Raw genomic sequence first — 20,180 nt, forward strand, 5'->3', positions numbered from 1 at the left:
CCAAACATAATGGGCAACTTTCCTTTCAAAATAAAAGCAAGAAATGGACAACTTCAAAAAATAAAACACGAATCTAATCATACTAACCCACTTATAAATGTCCATGCATTAAAAATAATGACATCACGTTTTAGAAATGTGTGGATACGATTTGAATTGAATATAAAAACAACGTTTTGCATGGTTCTGTTCAATCCCTTCTGTTGTGATCTTATTTTTTAAAGGAAGTAAGGCTCTTTTATTATCGGGTTAACTTGACTGAGGCGCTTCCCATTTCTAACTCCGACATTCCTTCCCTCTGGTAAAAAACCCTCACTGCAACCTGGAGATTGTCCACGTTTACAGCATTCAGACACCGCTGCCCTGCTCAACATCTGCAACCTCGGCCTTCTGCGTAAAGAGTGCAAACGGCTCCAGGCCTCGCATTTATCTATTTTATAGCTATTATTGTTTCTTGGTTTGAATCCTTCTAACTTATTTGACCTTATTCTGCAAATATGTTTGCCTGCTGCGTTGTATTTATTCTCTTTACTGCGTGGTCTACCGTTGAGTGCAATCCAAGTCCTGGGTTAGGAGATGTAGTCGTGGACAGACACTTCACCCCCCAAGTCTGTGCAAGAGAGGCGAAAGAGGGCGATTATGTCCGCTATCACTATAACGCCACTTTCGTCGACGGGAAAACATTTGATTCGAGGTAAGTTTGCCTGCATTTTATCTGAAATTCTGAACGCATTACTTTTAAGTTGTGTTTCTTCTTTTCAAAGTTGGCTATCATTCTGCAGAGGCCATGAAACCGGTTGCAAAGTTTGTTTTGGGCTTTAGTGTTTTTTTCTTCTTTTCAGAAATATAAAAAAAATAGGCTGAGATTTACATGTCAAGACACGTCTGCAATAGTATTGATGCATATCTACACAAATTAAGTCATTTTCCTTCCAAAGTTCAGGCCTGCATCCTCTTAAAGTTGACCCACTTCTGAAATGTCCTCTGTTTTTTGTCAACCTTTTGATTTTCTTCACAGCCACACGAACGGGGACCCGAAGGTGGGCCTGCTCGGGGGGCCGACTCATCGCTGGAATTGACAAAGGTCTGCAGGGCATGTGCGTGAATGAGCGCACAACGATCACCGTGCCGCCTCACCTGGCCTACGGAAGCGCTGGTGCAGGTAAATGCCAATGTGCCCCAGGGAATCCTCCTGTGGGAGCTTGGAAGTGTGCAGTATGTTCTAGTTTCTTTTTAGCTCATTTCTGAGATTTCAGGTTGGTCCCAGACCATCAGGGGCCCCAGAGGCTCCTGGTGGCAATTACTTAGTAGTTATATGTTTGATTACAGATGTGTATGGTAATACAAAATAATGCACTTAATACACTAAATAACTTGTGCCTTATAGAGGGGGCCATGTTTCAAAATGTAATTGTATTACTCATTATATTTCAGTTGATATTTTGGTGCATATACAGAAATAAAGTATCTATCTATCTATCTATCTATCTATCTATCTATCTATCTATCTATCTATCTATCTATCTATCTATCTATCTATCTATCTATCTATCTATCTATCTAAACAAATGTGTGTCTTGTCAAATTATCCCACACTAGTTGATATATATCCAACTCAAGTCATGGCAGTTGTCCAGCAAAGACATGTTGCTTGCTGGGTGTCAGCAGCTCATTTTAGTTCCTGCTTCTCAGTGTTAGGCTTTTCTTAGCATCTGCAAGTGTCGAGTCCATCTGAAAAGAAAAATAGCCGCTAAAAATAGCCGCTAAATAAATACCAACAAGAAAACGAGTCCATGCTAGCTACTCGGTGAGCCTGTTGCCTACTTCGGCACAGTGCTGCTTTGAGCTACAAGCTAGTGTTAGCATGCTAACAATGACAATGCTAACATGTAGATACTACGCAGGTATAATGCGTTCCAGATTCACCATCTTAGTTTGTCATGTTGGCGTACTAATATGGATGAGAAGAGATCACCGAACCTCATCGTGGCGCGAGAGGAAAAGTCATTGGATCAACCAAGGCAGTAGGCGTAATCCTCTTGAGACCATGAATGTCTGCATCCAAATATTTACCAATCCATCCATTAGGTGGTGAGATATTTCACGTACAAGTGAAAAAATGACATGCTGGTGGCGCCAGAGGAAAAGTCAGGGGATCACCAAAGTCAACAGACCAATTGACCGACATTCCTTGAAGCCATGCTGCCACCATGACTAAAAACAGTACTGATATATGATAATTAATAATAATGATTGGTTACTTCATCAGATACCATCCATCCATCCTCATTTCGGCCGATTGTATCCGAGACTCGGTCTCGGTATTTGTATTCAAATACCAATATGTATGAATACATTCATGTAATGCAACCAACATTTCTTGAGGGCTCTTTACTCCCAACATTCTGTTTCAACTGGGGTGCTCATTTAGGAAATACAATGATTTAAGGGGTCATTTCAAAGAGCTTTTGCTTTTGCTAGTGTTGATTCCTTAACCACTGATGTCCTTGCTCTCTAAGCTTCATCGACCTCTCATCTAACCATGTTTATAGGTGAAGTGATTCCTCCAGATGCCACCCTGGTGTTGAAATCCATCTGTTGGATGTGTGGAACAAAGCCGACCTGGTTGTCACCAAAACCATCAGCACTCCCAAAGACTGCAAGCGCTCCGTGATGCGCACTGACTTTGTGCGCTAACCATTTCAACGGCAGTCTGCACGACGGCACCGTCTTTGATTCCAGGTATTATGACGTAGACCGGCTGTTGTGATTAACAAGTGTTTTCACAGTTGTCGCCCTAAGAATTATACCACGGTTAGCAAAGATGTCCTTGTTTGAAGCTGAATCTGTTTTCTTATCTAGATATTATTCTTATCTCTAAACAAAAGCCCTGTCCGATTGACAGCTCTCTTGTGTGTTTGTACTGTGTCATCCAGGTATATTGTGTGTTTGACTTTGCCCTACGTAGCTACACCAAGAAGCAGACCCATGACTCCTTAGTGGGGTGAGGGTTGGCTGATTAAGGGCATGGATGAAGGCCTGATGGGCATGTGTGTGGGGAGAGATCAGAAATATTGTAGTCCCGCCCTTCAAAGCCTACGGAGAAAAAAGGATCAGGTAAGGCACACACTGATGGTTAACTCAAAGGGATGTTAGTGGAAGTTGTGTCTCTGCTTTGCAACCAAACCCTGCTTCTCCAAACATTAGGGAATTATAGATCAGAGGAATACCATAATGTTACAAGCAATCAACAGGCACATCCCTGATGTCACATCTTATCAATACAATGCATATACTCAGAACATACCTTTTTGTCAATGCACTTAAAGTTCCCTTGCAGAGTTTTAATATTTTTTTTTAGCGGTATGCAGCACTATTTTTGGGGACGGGCACCTATTCGTGTACAAGGACGGACAGATAAGTGAACATGTTTGTGAACAATGAACAATTATTAGAATTCAAATCTCTTAACAACATGACAGTAGCACTATTCTATATTTATGCAATTAAATTACTTGTCCTACATATTGTTCACACATTTTGAACCATTCTTCAACTCAAATTTGATTATTTTGCTCAGATTCTCATTTGTCTTGTAAGTTTGGAGCCTTGCGTCTTCTGCTTTTCATAAAAGCGCAGGAATAACAACAAGATAACCCGAGATCTACCATGGTAATTTGAATTCACAGCAATTTTTGTGATACCACTTACTGTACATCTTTGTGGATGTCATCACTGAACCCTTTTAAAATATAAAATAGTTCCTCAACTGTAAGTATCTTTTTCTAAAACTCTTCTGTATTTATAACCACTTTGTCTTTCAACGTTAATGATGTCGGTAGGTGTGAAGTTTGAACTTCTCCCCTCTTTGCTCACCAGGTACAGATATCCCCGCCCAGGCGACCCTGGTGTTTCGATGTCCTGTTGGTGGACATTCATAACTCAAAGGATAATCTCACTATTGAGAACCAGGTGTTGCCTGAGTCGTGCACAAGACGCAAATCTGTGTCTGGGGATTATGTCCGGTACCACTACAATGGCACCTTCCTGAACGGAGTCCACCTTTGACACCAGGTGATCTTAGGTCAAAGATGTGTATTTCTAGCCTCAGGGTATACGTTTCCTTGAACCTTATGTGTTACTATATATGTGTGTTACTATATATATATATGTGTTACTGCCAACAGCTACCAGAGGAACAGCACCTACAACACCTACATCGGGATGGGGTATGTGATAACAGGCATGGACCAGGCCCTCATAGGAGTCTGCATTGGAGAGAAGCGGAGGGTCATCATCCCTCCACACCTGGCGTATGGAGAGCAAGGAGCAGGTACGTAGACTGAAGCTTTGCCTGCTGCTTGCAGGTTGTCTGTGTGAATTGATTCTAAATATTTTTAATAAACTGGTGGTTCATTGTTGCACATATACACTGACACAAAGCCATGTTTATGGTAAAATAACCCACTAAATCTTTGTGAAATGGCAATTTTTTTGTTACATAGAGTTTAATATGACACCATTGTATAATTGCATATATGATGATCAGATAAGATAGTTGGAGTGTGAACAGAATATATTGAGTTACTATAGAGGTTGAATAATTACGCGTGGTCTGTCCAGGCGGCATCAATCCCCCCTAATGCTGCGCTGGTGTTCGAGCATTCACGTCATCGACTTCCACAACCCCAACGACACGGTGAACATCCAGATCACCCACAAACCCGAGGCGTGTAAAGAGGTCACCGCGGAGAACGACCTTGTGCGCTACCACTACAACTGCAACCCTGGTGGACGCACGAAGCTCTTTTCCTCGTGAGTCAGCCAGACATCCATGTTTTTAACACTGATATTATATACAAGCATTTTAATTTGTCCAATCAACGTTGTTCCCAGACACGACTATGAGAGACCTTCAGGATGCAGTGCTGGGGTCGGACAAGGTCATCGACGGGCTGGACGCAGGCTTGCGTGACATGTGTGTGGGAGAGAAGAGAGTGATCACAGTGCCGCCCTCACCTTGGCCACGGAGAAAAAGGGGGTGAGACTTAATAAGATGTAATACTCTCAATAGGCAGGGTTGTTTTAATTGATTTTAAATGTTGGACCCTGACAAGTTTACTAACATGTTATAAAGTAAAGTAAAGTTAAACTGTGTTATTTTTTGCTTCCTCTCGATCAGCCACTGGTGTGCCAGGTAGTGCTGTGTTGGTCTTTGACATTGAACTGGTGAGCTTTGAGAAGGGAGTGCCCCCTGGTTACCTGTTTGTGTGGCTGGAGGAGAGCCCTACAGACCTGTTTGACGCCCTGGATGTCAACAAGAACGAAGTGGTTCCCAGGAGGAGGTATGTTACCGCTGACAGTAAGTACCCACCACCTACATTATTTTCTTTATGGAATCTGAACATTTATTGTGCAAAGATGAGGTTTTTTTTTTAATGAGGGACTTAAGAAGTAATTATTTCTTCTCCTTGAGTTAAAGTTGCCGTATCACAATGTCACAAACACTCAATTACAAGAGGGAGTCCTGAATATATAATTTTATCACGTTAGAATACTCAAGTATTAAAGGAAAAATGTACTTAAAGTATCAAAAGTAACTTGTTATGCAGAATGTGTATTCAATATATACATCATATTATTGGATTATTCGCTTTAAAAATTATGTAGCATTTTTAGTTGGTTGATTTGATTGGAAAAAAAAATGTTACTAGATGAACACATATTTTGTTATTGATGAACTGTATGTACCCTAAACTGCAAAAAATAATGATATTGCGCTACACCCAGAAATGTAGTGTAGTAAAAAAGTAGCCTCTAATATTTGCCACTGAAATGTAGTATAATACAAGTATTAAGTAGCATACAATTTAATACAAAGTATAGTGCAACAAATACCTCAAAAACTTAACTTTGTACTACTTAGTTTTTTTTTACCACTGCTTACAAAATAATGATACAACTTCAACCTGAACTGGAGGAGCCTATGATTAATAAGAAATACAAGACCTAACTTTGGCGGCTTCTGGTGGTTATGAATGGTACTGCTTGTTTCACTGTTGTATGTGGTAAAACCATTTTTTTAAAGGATTAGTAAATGGAAAAAGTCAGAGTATCATATGTCCTCAAAAAGGTCATAGTGTAGTATCGTACAACATTGTTGTAAAGAAAGTCATAGTATAGTATTGGTATTGTATACAATGCCAATTAGAAGGTAGTACAAATATTATCATACAAAATGTCACAAAATTGTCACAACAAATATATACCCATGTATATTATAGTCTAGAATATTCCATAAAATGTCAGGTTAATGATCAGTAATGCTGTTTTTTTTTTGGCCATCCTTTTAGTTTGGGGAATTCATCAAGCTGCAGGTGGCGGAGGGCAAAGGTCGTATCAAGCCAGGGATGATCATGGAGCAGGTCATTATCGACATGTTCAACATCAGGACCGAAATGAAGATGGAGTGATCACGGCCGATGAACTCAAACTGAAGGTGGATGAGGATAAAGAAAGAGAAGATGCGAGGCACGAGGAGTTGTGATGAAAAAAAAACTAGTTTTATTCTCTCTCAGGGATGAACCCCAAAGCCTTAAGAACAAGCGAGAGACTTTCCATCATCATGGTTTAATAGTATCTGTATACAGTGAACAGTCTTTTTAAATCACAAGAAAATAGTGAAAAGGGTCTTTTTTTTGTGGAGTTCTGTGTTGTATGATTGTTTGTTTTTGATAATTGTATTTCCGAAAACCAAACAAGCACCTTTATTTGTCCATGAAAGTCACAATTAAATGTTTGTACAAAAAATAAAATTGTTTCTCTTGTTTTTACTAAGACTTCTTCCCAGCTAAATAAATCGTCTGTCATTCGAAAAACTGTTGGTAGCAGCTGATATCATCGTTAAAGAGTTTTTAAAGCAGACACTTTTTGTGTCTAAGATGCAGTCGCAATTGTTTCTCAATGGCACACTTTAGGAGAAGGTGCAGCCAATTTACACATCAAAGTCTGTTTACAGATCTTGGGAAATAGAACTGCATACCGGCTCCAAATTGTCTGAGGTTGAGTTGTATGGTGGGTAATGTAGGCGCAAAAAGATTGGACTTTTTCAAGCTGTCCAAAAGCCAAATAAACGCCTTCTTTTGTGTGATAACCTTCAAAAACCACAAAACACACACACAAAGTCCCTAAGAAGATGGCGTCTGGCACCAATGGGATTTTTTTTTATGTTGCAGCTCTGCATCCTGCACTAGAAATATATTCATAATGATAGCTTTAAAAATACCAGAAAAAACAAGTTTTTGCTAAAGAAGAGCATCATTCAAAAGTACAAATTAAACCGTAGGTAATTAACTTAACAGAAATATCTGATTATATCAACATATTGTACAACTGCATAGTACAAAGAACAAAAAATTGCATTGGGTGTGGATGATATTAAACTATTGGATAGCGTGTGGAAAAAACTATAGGATATAAAAGTATAGTTTAAGAAAAAAAGGACCTAAAAATCATAAAATAAATACTTGATATACATAAGAAAAATCATAGTAATATGTTGAAAAAACATCCATGAGAGATGTCAAAAAAAAAGAATTCATAAAATTCCCAGTATAGCTCTAAAAGTCAAAATTATACTAACTCGGAAAAACATCACAGAGAAATAAATGTAGTCGGAATAAAATGTGTATGTCAAGAAATACCGACATGTTCCACAACCAGGAACGGAAATGAAAGCCGACGAACTCAAACTGAAGGTAGATGAGCAGAAGCAAAAGGAAGAGGCACGATGTGATGAAAGAAAAGCTTTTATTCTCTCTCCGGGATAAACCCCAACACCATTAAAACAAGCAACCAGGAACTTTTTCCATACATCATCATGGTTTAATATTTTATGTACTACATTCTTTTTTAAATACAAGCAAATAGTGCAAAGGGTCTTTTCTGTGTTGTAATTGCACCTTAATTTGGCCATGAAAGTCATAACTTTTTTGGATGCAAGATACAGAGTCACAACTGTTTTCACTGGTACACTTAACGGGAAAGTATGCCAATTATATACAAAATGTCTGCTGGAAAGCACATTGTGACTTCTAACAATTTTGCATCTCTGCATCTTGCACCAGAAATACATTCATATAACTTATATGAGCAGTTTTCTAAAAGAATATATATAGTTTTTTTTCTCACTTAAATGATGCAGCTCTCTTTAATCAAATTAGTAACACAGTAAAAGTATTAGTCATTTTAAAAGCAGGTAATTAACAGAAATATACTGAAAATCCCAATGCTGTAAACCTGCAGATGTACTAAGACAAAAAAATGCATGATTTAGATTAATATTGGAGAGAAACTATTGAATACTGGTCAATTAAAATATGAATACAAACATTATTTATATTGATACATCGCTACATAGACAGACTTTACTGTGATAAGACTGCATTAGAAGAATTATTAGTAGCATAGACAGATATTGTAAAATGTTGATTAAAGGTATAGTTCACATTTAATTTGTTGTGTTCCCCTACGAGGAATTTCTGTTTGAGATGGAGGTCTTTAACAATACTAATGGCACGTTAATTTCTTGCAACTCGATGTTCTTTATTGTGATTTAAAAATGTGAACTATATCTTTAGCTGAGAAGAGCACACTTACAAGTAATATTCATCTTTTCTTCAAAACTCTTTCAGTTGAAAGTGTATATGTTCCCTTCTTGAGAATACTGTCACATTGTGTTTAATGCTGGCATTAACAAGTTACATGGTTAGAATAACTAATAAATTAAATAAAGACTATTACAATAGCTTAAAGAGGGTGTACCCTGCAAGTAAACTGATGATTTGTGTGCAAAGTATGTGTAAACTTGAGCATGTATGCAGATGTAATGTACAGTACACACAAAACACACCTGAACAAAGTCAATATAGTAGTAGAAGATTTGCCAGTTAAAGAGACATTTAACAAAATGTGTTATGTCTTTGCACGTACACAAGTTTAAAGTAAAATAGATTTAAAAGCATCCTCATTCTGTGAAAACAACAATGTAAACATTTTAAAAAGGTTTTTTTTTTTTTGGGTGCTGAAAATAGGACTGAAACGTAGAAATACACCCTGTAATTGTTTATACTGAAGTCTTAAAGAGGTTTCTGACTGGTTTTCAGACGGAGGGCTGCTGGTACTGTACTGTAAAGTCCAGCTCTCAAATACTCTGTGAGTTGCATGAATCACAGATTCCTCTAAAACTAAAGTAGTCACCTAATTTAGAGATTTTAAAACCATTCGACTGGGAGAGAATTTGATTTACAGTCAAAACACTGAGCGTGAGAACAAACAAAAAGACCAGTTTCAAGGTTTGAGGTAAGTGATGTGTGATTGTCCAGCATACAACATGCTGAATGGAGCGAACAAGTCCATCTGAGTGCATGTTGTCATAAAGTTCTTGCTTGGGCTTCTCACTTGTGTCTTGACGAGGTAATGTATCGGAGGATGGCGTTCGCAACGTCCATCGTCTCGTCTTTCACCAGCACACGATGTCAAAGGAGTTGATGTACGACTCTTTTCTCTCTTCCACCTGAGAGACACAGAGCACAGACACCAGTGTTATTCCTTAGATCAACACCTGGACTTTCAGGATTCGGGTTTCTTCGACATTCATCTCCTCACCTTGTCGTTGAGGAAGCCGATGGTGAGGATGTTCTGGTGCTCAGACACGCCGTCGGCCATGGTCAGGGTCTCCTAGAGAGTCTCCCAGCAGCAGCACGTTGGGTCGACCCTGCAGTTCTCTGAGGCCAGCTGCATGTGACAAAGCACCTTCCCTCTTGTTGAAGGTGTGGATCAGTTGGCCTTTGAAGGCTCGCAAGACCCCCTTATTAATAACACAATCTTCAGTTCAGGTTACCAGACACTCGCATACAGAGACTGAAGCTGTTAAATCATGTGGATCCTTGTAATGATTGATCTGTGTTGCACTCAACTTTTACTGATCTCTAATAGCAACAAAGAGAGATTGTAATATGATAAATTAAACTGGAATAAACTAAAAATAATCATCATAATTATGATGGAAAATACGTCACCAGCTTGCTTTAGTAGCTTCAAATGAACTTGAAGTAATTCCTTTATCGTGTTACTGTTTGCATGCCTTGAAATCAATAAACTGATGGGGGGGAGGGGGGGGGGGGGGGGGGGGGGGGGGGGGGGGGGGGGGGGGGGGGGGGGGGGGGGGGGGGGGGGGGGGGGGGGGGGGGGGGGGGGGGGGGGGGGGGGGGGGGGGGGGGGGGGGGGGGGGGGGGGGGGGGGGGGGGGGGGGGGGGGGGGGGGGGGGGGGGGGGGGGGGGGGGGGGGGGGGGGGGGGGGGGGGGGAGGGGGGGGGGGGGGGGGGGGGGGGGGGGGGGGGGGGGGGGGGGGGGGGGGGGGGGGGGGGGGGGGGGGGGGGGGGGGGGGGGGGGGGACTGCTTTTGGTGTAATTGGTATTTATTGACAAACCTTCACTGATATGGAGTATTGGGACAGGAAGAATCTTGCTTGTACTTTCTCAACTATGATATGAAAAGCCAAGTAAAGCAAAGTGTGGGAAAACTCACAGTTTGGTCAAAGTCCATGTAGTTGGAGATGATGTGGACATTGGGATAGAAGACGTGGTTCTGTCGAATGACCTCCTCCAGGACGTCTCCAACACCAGCCGAGAAGATCAACAGCGGGACCTGCTGCTCCGTCAGACGGTCAAAAAACAACTTGTAGCCGTCCCTAAAGAAATCACACACACCACCCATTCGACACAAGAACCACTGACTGAAAACACTTTCAAATTACCACATGTGGGATGTTTTTAATAATTCTGAGCAAGTGTTTTAGATTCCTCCATAAAATATTATGAAATAGTAAAACAAGAAGTAATATAGGTGCAAGCTATAATCAACATGTTTTGGATTTGACTAATGCACAGAGCTGTCTTTGTTCAGGACAATAGAATACATTTTAAATTATCAGATAATGGTAGAAAAAGTATTAATACAAATCCTGTATTTAAAGCTAATGTTATGTTTGTTGCAAATATTGAATAATCGGACAAATATCTGGTGTCTGAAAGCTCTGTTTTCAACTCTGTGAGGATGCATTTTCCAGCTGATCCAAGAGGCTTTTTAAAATAGTTTATTTATCTTAAGGAGAAGGAGATTTCTTTGACAACCCATAAAAGGAACACTTAATCCTCCAGTTATTAACCCTTCCTAATTTTTTTTCTTTAATTCTCTTTATTGTTACATCACTGTGGTGGACATGCCTGATGTTTATTTTTTATTTGATCTATTTTTTGTAAATGTCTTTTTTAATTAGTTTCTTCTAAATTTAGAGTACATTTAATATATGATAAATGTTATATATTAGTTAAGACTTAGTTAAGTTGGTGCAACCCGCTGAGATTCGAGCCCATAGTTTACCTGAGCATCGCACTGGATTCCTCTACAGCCCGGGCCAGCATGTCCTTCCTGATCCTCTGCTGAATCAGCAGCTCGTGGACTTTAGTCCACCTGCAGAAAGCAGCACAACACAATGGTAACATCTCCATCAGGCTCGGGAAGTGGAGCTTAAAATACAGAAAAAAATATTTTTGAAATGTTATGTCTGAGTTCAACTGTACTGCACAACACAAGAAAATTAAGATAAATCACAATTGTGTGATTCGTCGGTGAAATTACAATTTCCTTTATAGTATGTGCTAAAAGGCTTAAAATAAACTTATTTAGGTCACTATGCTTGTTTCTTACCACTCCACCATGAGGGGCAGCTTTTCTTCAGCAGTCCTGCAAGCATCAATCTCTATGGGATAGTAGGTGTTCAACAGCTCCCTCATCTGTCAGTGGACCAACAACAATACTCAACAGACTGTATACTGTATACTGTATGCACGGACGCCTGCAAGGGCTGCATCAGCATTGACTTTTGAGATAACAAGACCAAATTAGTTGATCTTGCGGTTCATTATGGAAAGAAATAGACTCAAAATGGCACAACCTGAATAAATATGAATATTTTACATACAGATTTTAAACCTTAACTTCATATATGTTATAATGTTTGCTTTTGAGAAACCTGTGTAAACAAACATCTAAAAAATATTCTGAGTCTCGTTTCCCTCCATAGTTTATTGGATTAGATCAAATTTGGATTTGTAAATATCATTGTGCATGTTACTGCACAAAAACAAAACAGCTGCAGTTACTGAAGTAGGAACAGTTATACAGCAGTGCATTAACCTTTTTAGTGCAATCTTCATCAATCAATAACCGGTTATCGAGGATGTCTGGAAAAAGGAAGAGAAAACATTTTTGTAACCGTTTCAGAAAGGCACAAGATACCAAGACAAAAAAGTAAAAAGTAATGCAAACTCAATCAACTAATACAATAATTATGATCTAATAATGCAAATGTTCAGACTCCACATCATAAGAACACAATTTCGCCAAGATGCAAATAATGTGTTCAAAGAGTCAGTTATATGTGAGCTTACTGTGCGTGGTGGGAACTCTCTTTCCGTTGTGGGCAAATCGGGTCAATGTCATATCAAAGTCTGAGATTACCTAAGAAAGGGTGACACTTTGGATCAGAATAATAGTACTCAGAAAATACACATTCATGATACAATCACACAAAGTAAGACTTTTTGTTGTTGTTAAGACTCAAGCAAGGTGGTTGTATTTATTCATAAAGGCTCAACACTCTCAGCTGTCTTTCTGTGAGGTCTAAGATGTTGGCTGTTCTGTAGTATCAAAATCTAACTTCGGTCCCTACAAAATAAATGTGAAAGAGATGGGATTTTCTGAACTCGATCAGAGAACCATCTTCTCTACTTTGCAATTAGCTAAACACGAGCATTGGTTCTGACTGCAGTTCACCCTTCATTCATTTTGCTGAAGTAAACTCTCTGAAGCATATGTAACTATTAGTTATACCATTCACCTCTTTAGTTACAGAAAAAAAAAACATTATGTTTTGGTGTCCTTTTCTGTATTTGACTTCTGATGAGGTGCCGCACAGGCCGCTCACCTGCAGACTTCCTGCACCTGCTCGCTGCATGGCGTGGATCGTCTCCTCCACTCTGCTGCGCTCCCTCATCAGCACGGAGCACTTGGCCAGCTCTGGGATCTGAACAGAGAAGAGTTTCATTTAAAAAAGGCAGAATCATGGCTAAGAAAATGTTCTGAAATTAAACATGTTGTCTTTTATTCAGGAGAGCTTCCTCACCTCGGTCTTGGTCAGCTGGTGCCAGATTGCCAGCACAGTCCGCACTGGTGCATAGAGCCAAGGAATATGGTATATCTGCATGTAAAAACGAATTATTGTAATACTTCACAGGTCTGTAATGTTTAAAGATTTTCCATAGTGTTATTTGATACTCATTATTTAAGGGAAATATAAATACACTAAATAAATTTGATATGGGGACCCAGAAGAGTATTTTAGACAGGTTAACTATGCAAAAACAATCACAATCATATAACTCAACGTAAATGAATCTTCACTTAATTTCAGATCTAGGTGTTATTTTAAGGAGATTTTATTATTTTACGCCAATTAGCTCCAACTTAAATCTAATTTAGACACTTTTTTTCCAACACGTCTTAAATTGGGTATGATGTACTAGCATATATTCCGTTAACCTTATCCTACCGTACATCTATTCCGTTAACCTTATATTACCGTACATCTATTCCGTTATCTTACCGTACAGCTATTCCGTTAACCTTATATTACCGTACATCTATTCCGTTATCTTACCGTACATCTATTCCGTTATCTTACTGTACATCTATTCCGTTAACCCTATTCTACCGTCTGATAACCGATGGCTCCTGTCTGATAGTACCGTTCAGCAGTCTGTGATTAAACGTGTATTCACGGTAAACACACCGTGTTTGATTCACTAGCACTCGGAATATAATTGAATTGTTCTTGTATTCATATTTGACTTTACAAAGGTGGGCTCAACCGTCACAGCTTAATTTACCATTTCAAACGGAGAGCCGACGTGTTCGCTGCTGCTCGGAACAACTGTTACAAGCACATCATGTCAAACAACAAGCGAGGTTCAGTTTACAGCCGACTGGTGGTTTGAATGAGTTGTTTACGTCCCGTTTGTGTCGCACCCACAGCTTTCCCCCGATTCTACGTCATACACATAAAGGTTCCGGCGCATTATCGTTCCTACTTCACCGATTAGCCTTTTGGCTAGACAAAGTAGCTACAGTAGCCTAACATACATTATATTTGATCAACATGATGCCAAACCTCTATCTGTGTGTCCTCAGACACGTTTGAGTACAGCCATAACCAGTAATATAGTCATGCCTCTTTGTATACATTCATGAACAGCTTCCACAACATTCATCTATATATTGTGATTTCCCAAAGTATATTGTGCTATATATTGCTTAGTCATGAAAGTTATTTGTAAAACACTCATATGACTATAACGTGTGTGGCTTTGGCATAAGATCTGTGGGGTTTTCTTTGTCTTAACAAAAATGCATTTTTGAACATAGATATCTATCTTTAGAGATTACACCAAACATATTTTGTTATTTATTGCAAATGTCTGTACACTTTCTTGCTCTTGCACTACAAATGGAATGACACCATATAGAACACAGTATGGATGCATGAAATGTAAATATATGACACTGCCAAATCATACTTTTATCAAGCTCATCAATGATCAAACTGGGACACACATCTGAACATGAACCGATACCTCAAATGTGATATTGGTATGCTACCGCCACAGACTAAAATCTGACTATGTCTATGTCTACTCTGCTCCTGTGGTTGTGTGCAATTTGGCTTAAAACTAATTCTTAAAAATTAAAAACCTCTTCATACAAATTATCTAATTGTTTCCTTTCATCATTTAATACTGTTCAAAATATTATAGTGTGTAAACTAGTGTTATTTAGGTCACTATGCTTGTTTCTTACCACTCCACCATGAGGGGCAGCTTTTCTTCAGCAGTCCTGCAAGCATCAGTCTCTATGGGATAGTAGGTGTCCAACAGCTCCCTCATCTGTCAGTGGACCAACAACAATACTCAACAGTAATGCATATACTGTATGCACGGACGCCTGCAAGGGCTGCATCAGCATGGACTTTTTGAGATAACAAGACCAAATTAGTTGATCTTGCGGTTCATTATGTGAGCGCACAAAGCCCAATTAGATAGTATTGATAAAGAGCTTGGCTGGAGATAGCACAGGTACTAGCAATCCCAAAGATGGACTAATGAGTCCACTAAAACCAACAAACAAAATAACTCCACAAAGCCACGGCCTTTAAGCACTGGAGCCATTAGTCAGTGAGCCAACAACATGAGGTGGGACAATTTAAATCAAAATATAAAATAGAGCTTCTGTAGCCTAAAGTGACATCTCATCATGAGTATGCTGATCTATCTTTCAATTGAAAAATAGACCACAAATCTTGCAAATCAAATAAAGCAATTTTTGACCAGCTGAATCATAAATATTTATAAACATTCATTGGAATGGCAAAAAGATGGGAAGCAAATAATCATTGAACACTCTGTTCCCCAATATGTGCTTTGCTCAATACGCAAGTCTTGCTACAAAACTTCTGATACATGATTGTCTGTTTCAAGGGGGGCACACAAAACATACACACGAAGGACGATCAACATTTAGACACTGTGCAAAAAAAGCATGAATGGAACATCGGAGGTAGAAGAGTAAAAAGTTAAAGATCTCGGTTACAGTAAGTTTACTATCTTCTATCTAAACTTCACTTAATTAATGATTTTCTTCTGAAAATACTCACAATAAAGCATAGACAAGATTTACTTTGCTAAATTCATATCTCAACACTGATCTGACCAGATGTCACTGATATTAAGTGAAACTGACTTGCATCACAACATATAGTATGATGACATCATTATGTTAACATAGATCACAAAGTAAAAAGTTATGCTAAATTGTTTAAAATCCACAATCTTTGCAGAAAATGGTCACAGCGATCACAGTTTAATTTTACTAGCAGAGTAAAAGTAAGACAAACTAAAAATGTAAGACCAAAATAAAATGCGAGACTGATCATTTGGAAGCATGTCTGGCTAATTCTTATTTCTTTACAAACCAGCACAAGGTAAGGACGTGCAGGCATTTAAACCAATTAAAAAGGCAAAAAGAGAAAAATATATAAATAAGCTGAAAGTTTTGTGGCAACAACAAGGCATTCATCAGCAGATCAAGTACTAACTAGAGGAAGCTCTCAACATTCGATCTGAGATTGCAGCTGTCTGCGCAGAGTGAGGGTGCGGCGATGGAGCTGCTGCATCTGTTGCATGCGGTCTCGCTGGCGAGCCAGGTTCTGGGGCATGGGGTAGTGCTGGCAACCATAAAGACAATGGTACGGGATGCGAACGTGACAGGCCGCGGCTCGGCACCGCGGCTGAGGCAAGGGGGGCAGCAGCATCCATCGCTTCTTCTCCGCACAGTAACGGTAGCCCTCCTTGCGGTACTGCTTGTCCATGTTGTTGCAGTTTCTCCATCCGCCAATGATGAATATGTCTTCACCCAGGTAGCAAACAGCGGCGCCTTCCATGCTAAGGACCTCTGGAGGGAGGCTGTCGAGGATGTTGTCAGAGATGTTTCTGCTTATTTTCTGCTGAGCGGCCTCGGCTGTTACCTTATAGCTCTTTGAGCAGCAAGAAGCGGTGTGGTAGAAGTTGGTGGACGCGACAGCCATTTGAAAACTACAGTAATTATCGATCAGCGGTAAGGAGTCCACTTCCTGCCACTTGTGACTCTCCGTATCGTAGCAGGTGGTCACAGTGCTCAGTCCATCCTCATTGTCCATGTCTACAGGAGTCCTGGCCATCACGTATATGTAGCGGTCCTCTATGCTCACTGTTTTTACATCTCGTAGTATCTTCGGTGCTGGCTCGAGATTGCGCCACTCGTCCAGCTCAGGCTCGTAGACAGTAACGTCCTTAAAGCCTGGACTGAAGTTGCCATGACCACCAATGCTGTACAGCAAGTCCTTGACACACGTGAGGCCAAAGGAGTGCTTGCGAGTGGTTAAGCTGCTGACCTGCTCCCACGAGTTGAGGTTGGGGTTGAAGCGCTCCACCGTCTTGGCAAAGCCGGGCTCCATGGAGCCTGCCACATAAACATGGCTGTCAGTGACAGCAATGGCATGTCCGTCAAGATGGTTGTGAATGTGTGGCAGGTTTACCCAACGGTCCTCAGCAACAAAGTAGCCCACACACTCACTCAAATAATCTCCACCTTCTGATACACCACCCACTACCATGATTACATCCATGTTCTGGCCAAGACGAGGCTGGATTGCTGCATTGTAGGCGGCACAGAGCTCTAAATCCGCTGACTGGTTGACGTTCTCAAAGTGGACAGCGTGGACCTCAAGGGCGTCGGACACCAGCTGCTGACATGCTGCATTGTTTGCCACTAAAGGCTCCTTTCTCACTACCCGTGTCAGGTAGGTAGGAGAAATCTGAGTGAGCCTTAAAAGTCTGAACAGCTCCTCAAACTGCTTCCCTCTCTCCTCTGCGTTTTGGTGCACCCATTTTACGATGGCCTCAAACAACTCCTGTTCAGAATCCACAGTGATCCCGAGTCAGACAGCCAGTCCCGCACCAGGTGAAATGGTAGCGTGAAGAACTCCTCGTTGCTGATAATTTTGTGGAAGTTTCTCCGAATGGTCTTGGCGGCTCCCTGGGCCAGCAGGTCCAAGGTGTACATGTGGGCGAGGCTGTGTACTGCTACACAGTTGGATAAGTTCAACTTCTCCATCAGAAACTCTCCGCAGAAGTGCTTCAGCTGCGCCAACAGGAACCTGTGTGAACATGACGTAGTTATCAGAAGGATATCAGAAGGATCAGTAATTTACAGAATAAAAACCTTTAGGTTTCTTGCAGCACAACGCTGCTATAACCCAATTGCAGGTATGCAAGTGTTTTTACTTGTGTTGCAAATATCTCATTTCATCTGCTGGCATAAACAAGTGTCCCAGGAAGCGGTGACAGTGAGTCAGCATACACAAAATACCAGGACCTTGAAACTGAAGCAGCTATATGTTTGTTAACTTTATCATTCACACCTGTGCCTTTCAAAAGTCTCTCCTTTCTGTCCAGAATCATTGTCTGTGGTTCTCTGATCTGATAAAGGAAGTTGTGCACAGAGCGATCAATTGTCCAGCACCATCACTGCCACTTTAACGGAGGGCTGTAAGGTGACATGTAATGTTTACAGGGTTTCTGCAGAAATCACAAAGTTAAATTGAAAAAAAAAATGTAGACAGATGTTTAAATTGAATATACGCGTGATGATCATATCAGCCAAATTATTAAACCATGATGTAAAACCAGTTGGGTTCTTAAGACCTACAGATACTCGGGTTTAAGGACAGCGCTGGTCTTAAAAAGGGGAAAGTGAATGTTGAAATGATCGCTTTCTTCCTGCTGTGCTGGGTCATGGTTTTGTCTGGTGGTGCCCCTACAACTTAATTCTAATAACATTAAAGAAACGTCTGCCGTGGTTTATATTCACAATACTTGGATGCTGTACCAAAATGATTCATCAATGTCCATGTTTTAACAAAAAGAGGGAAGGTGAACGTTGTCCCACATTAACAGGTGCAGCAACACAGGAGAAATTAGTTATAATTATTATAACGTCAACACAGCTGAGAGGACAAATCCTGGATGTATAAGGCCCTTGAAAACATAATGCATAACATGCAAATATGAGCCACATCTATTCACAGTAGGCTCACCCTGGTAATAGTAAATCTAATTTGTCATTTAGTTAGTCCTAGCCCAAGTTCTAGTGACTGTTAGAGAGTGCTGAGTTCCACAGGTGTGTGTGAACTCCAAACAAGTCACACCTGCTGGTGCAGTGAGGACACAGATAAGGTGTGGCTCATTTACCTGGAAACACAAAAAGCCTGTCGAAGTGTATGTTCTTATTCACCAGTATGGTTCAAATGTTTACCTGTCAGCAAGTTCCAACACTTCGTGCACACTGGCAGTGGTTACCCTGATTTGTCCCGTGTACATGAACTGTATGATACCCTCCACGGTCTCTGGGTCGGGTCCCGTTGCCGAGCTCCACTCTTTTAGCTCCACTCGCCCCGACAGAGACTCCGAAAACTGTCCGCCCAGCAGCAGCGTGAAGTACTCCGAGCCCGCGGACAACACCGAGCGGTGGGCGGATAAGGTCTGGACCCTGTCCCCGCCGGAGCTGAAGACCAGCGTGACGTCGCAGTACAGCCCCGACTTCCTCTGCTCGTTCTGCCTGCGGGAGAGCTCCGAGCAGTGGGTCGAGCAGGTGAACTCCTCGGCCTCCTCCGGTTCTCCGTCACCTGTTAGCGCGCCCTGTGCGCCGCCGCTGCGGTCCTCCGGCGCTTCTGCTGCCGCTGCTGCCATTCCGCGGCGTAGTCGAGTCCGAGATAAATGAAGGCTCTTATCTACCGTTGGGAATAACGCATAGGCATATATGACACACGCGGATAACCATTCAAAAACTGACATGCATGCGCAACGCTCAGTCTTGTGGTCGGAAAACAGGAGTGCTCACTTCCGTCTTTAAGAATTTCCCAAATGTACTCGTTTTTTTTTGCTGGTGAGTCAATAGGAGGCTCTGAGATTCACGCTAATACCGACGTCCACACGAGCGACCTCTACCCCGGACGCATATACAGAAAAGTCCGACATTCTATCGCTTTTTTAATTTTTATTATGTCATGACGCATTAGATTATAGCGAAATCTAACTTTGTTTAAAAAGGATGCGTCGTACTCGCGCATGCGTGTTGAATCTTTTATTTGCTGGTGATGTGCACTTGTGGTGTTGCATCTTATGATTAACGTCAGTTTAACAGCCGATAGCGGTCAGACATGCATTCATGTCAATTATTGTTTTATTTAGGTTTTATCGGCTCAACATTTTAGATCGTCATTCTTCTTTAGAAATGTTCATTTTCGTTTGGACTTTAGTCTCATGTCACTATCGTTATTGCAGTATAAACGAGTTGCTAACGCATATGTAGATTAAATAAGAATATTGACCTTTGCTTCCATTTTAAGCTTCTGCAGTATTTCTTGAATGGAAATATTCCCTCTGCGCATTTGACCTAAGCGATTATTCA

At 40.8% G+C, this 20,180-nt stretch overlaps 3 protein-coding genes across 3 annotated transcripts; 1 reads left to right on the forward strand and 2 right to left on the reverse strand.

The window, feature by feature from the left end:
- The first annotated feature begins 321 nt into the window (after nt 1–321).
- Nucleotides 322–6,789, forward strand: fkbp10b (FKBP prolyl isomerase 10b). Its single transcript, XM_034558715.1, is given in 21 exon segments — nt 322–694; nt 1,019–1,054; nt 1,056–1,162; nt 2,553–2,582; nt 2,585–2,694; nt 2,696–2,742; nt 2,969–3,002; nt 3,004–3,057; nt 3,059–3,109; nt 3,873–3,911; nt 3,913–4,059; nt 4,061–4,074; nt 4,188–4,334; nt 4,626–4,662; nt 4,664–4,815; nt 4,897–4,909; nt 4,911–5,012; nt 5,014–5,041; nt 5,183–5,349; nt 6,354–6,441; nt 6,444–6,789. Coding segments are annotated over 21 exon segments (1,704 nt in total). The 5' UTR covers nt 322–497; the 3' UTR covers nt 6,548–6,789.
- Nucleotides 6,790–7,792: 1,003 nt separating this feature from the next.
- Nucleotides 7,793–13,326, reverse strand: LOC117748859 (7-methylguanosine phosphate-specific 5'-nucleotidase-like). Its single transcript, XM_034558963.1, is given in 11 exon segments — nt 7,793–9,530; nt 9,533–9,574; nt 9,667–9,732; nt 9,734–9,868; nt 10,587–10,749; nt 11,442–11,531; nt 11,769–11,854; nt 12,258–12,304; nt 12,512–12,581; nt 13,048–13,146; nt 13,246–13,326. Coding segments are annotated over 11 exon segments (954 nt in total). The 3' UTR covers nt 7,793–9,455.
- klhl11 (kelch-like family member 11) lies at nt 13,246–19,800 on the reverse strand. The gene is given in 4 exon segments (XM_034558962.1): nt 13,246–13,320; nt 14,976–17,648; nt 17,651–17,868; nt 19,026–19,800. Coding segments are annotated over 3 exon segments (2,124 nt in total). The 5' UTR covers nt 19,565–19,800; the 3' UTR covers nt 13,246–13,320; nt 14,976–16,281.
- Between the last annotated feature and the right edge of the window lie 380 nt (nt 19,801–20,180).

Source organism: Cyclopterus lumpus, chromosome 19 (genome assembly GCF_009769545.1).
Source record: "Cyclopterus lumpus isolate fCycLum1 chromosome 19, fCycLum1.pri, whole genome shotgun sequence".
NCBI lineage: Eukaryota > Metazoa > Chordata > Actinopteri > Perciformes > Cyclopteridae > Cyclopterus > Cyclopterus lumpus.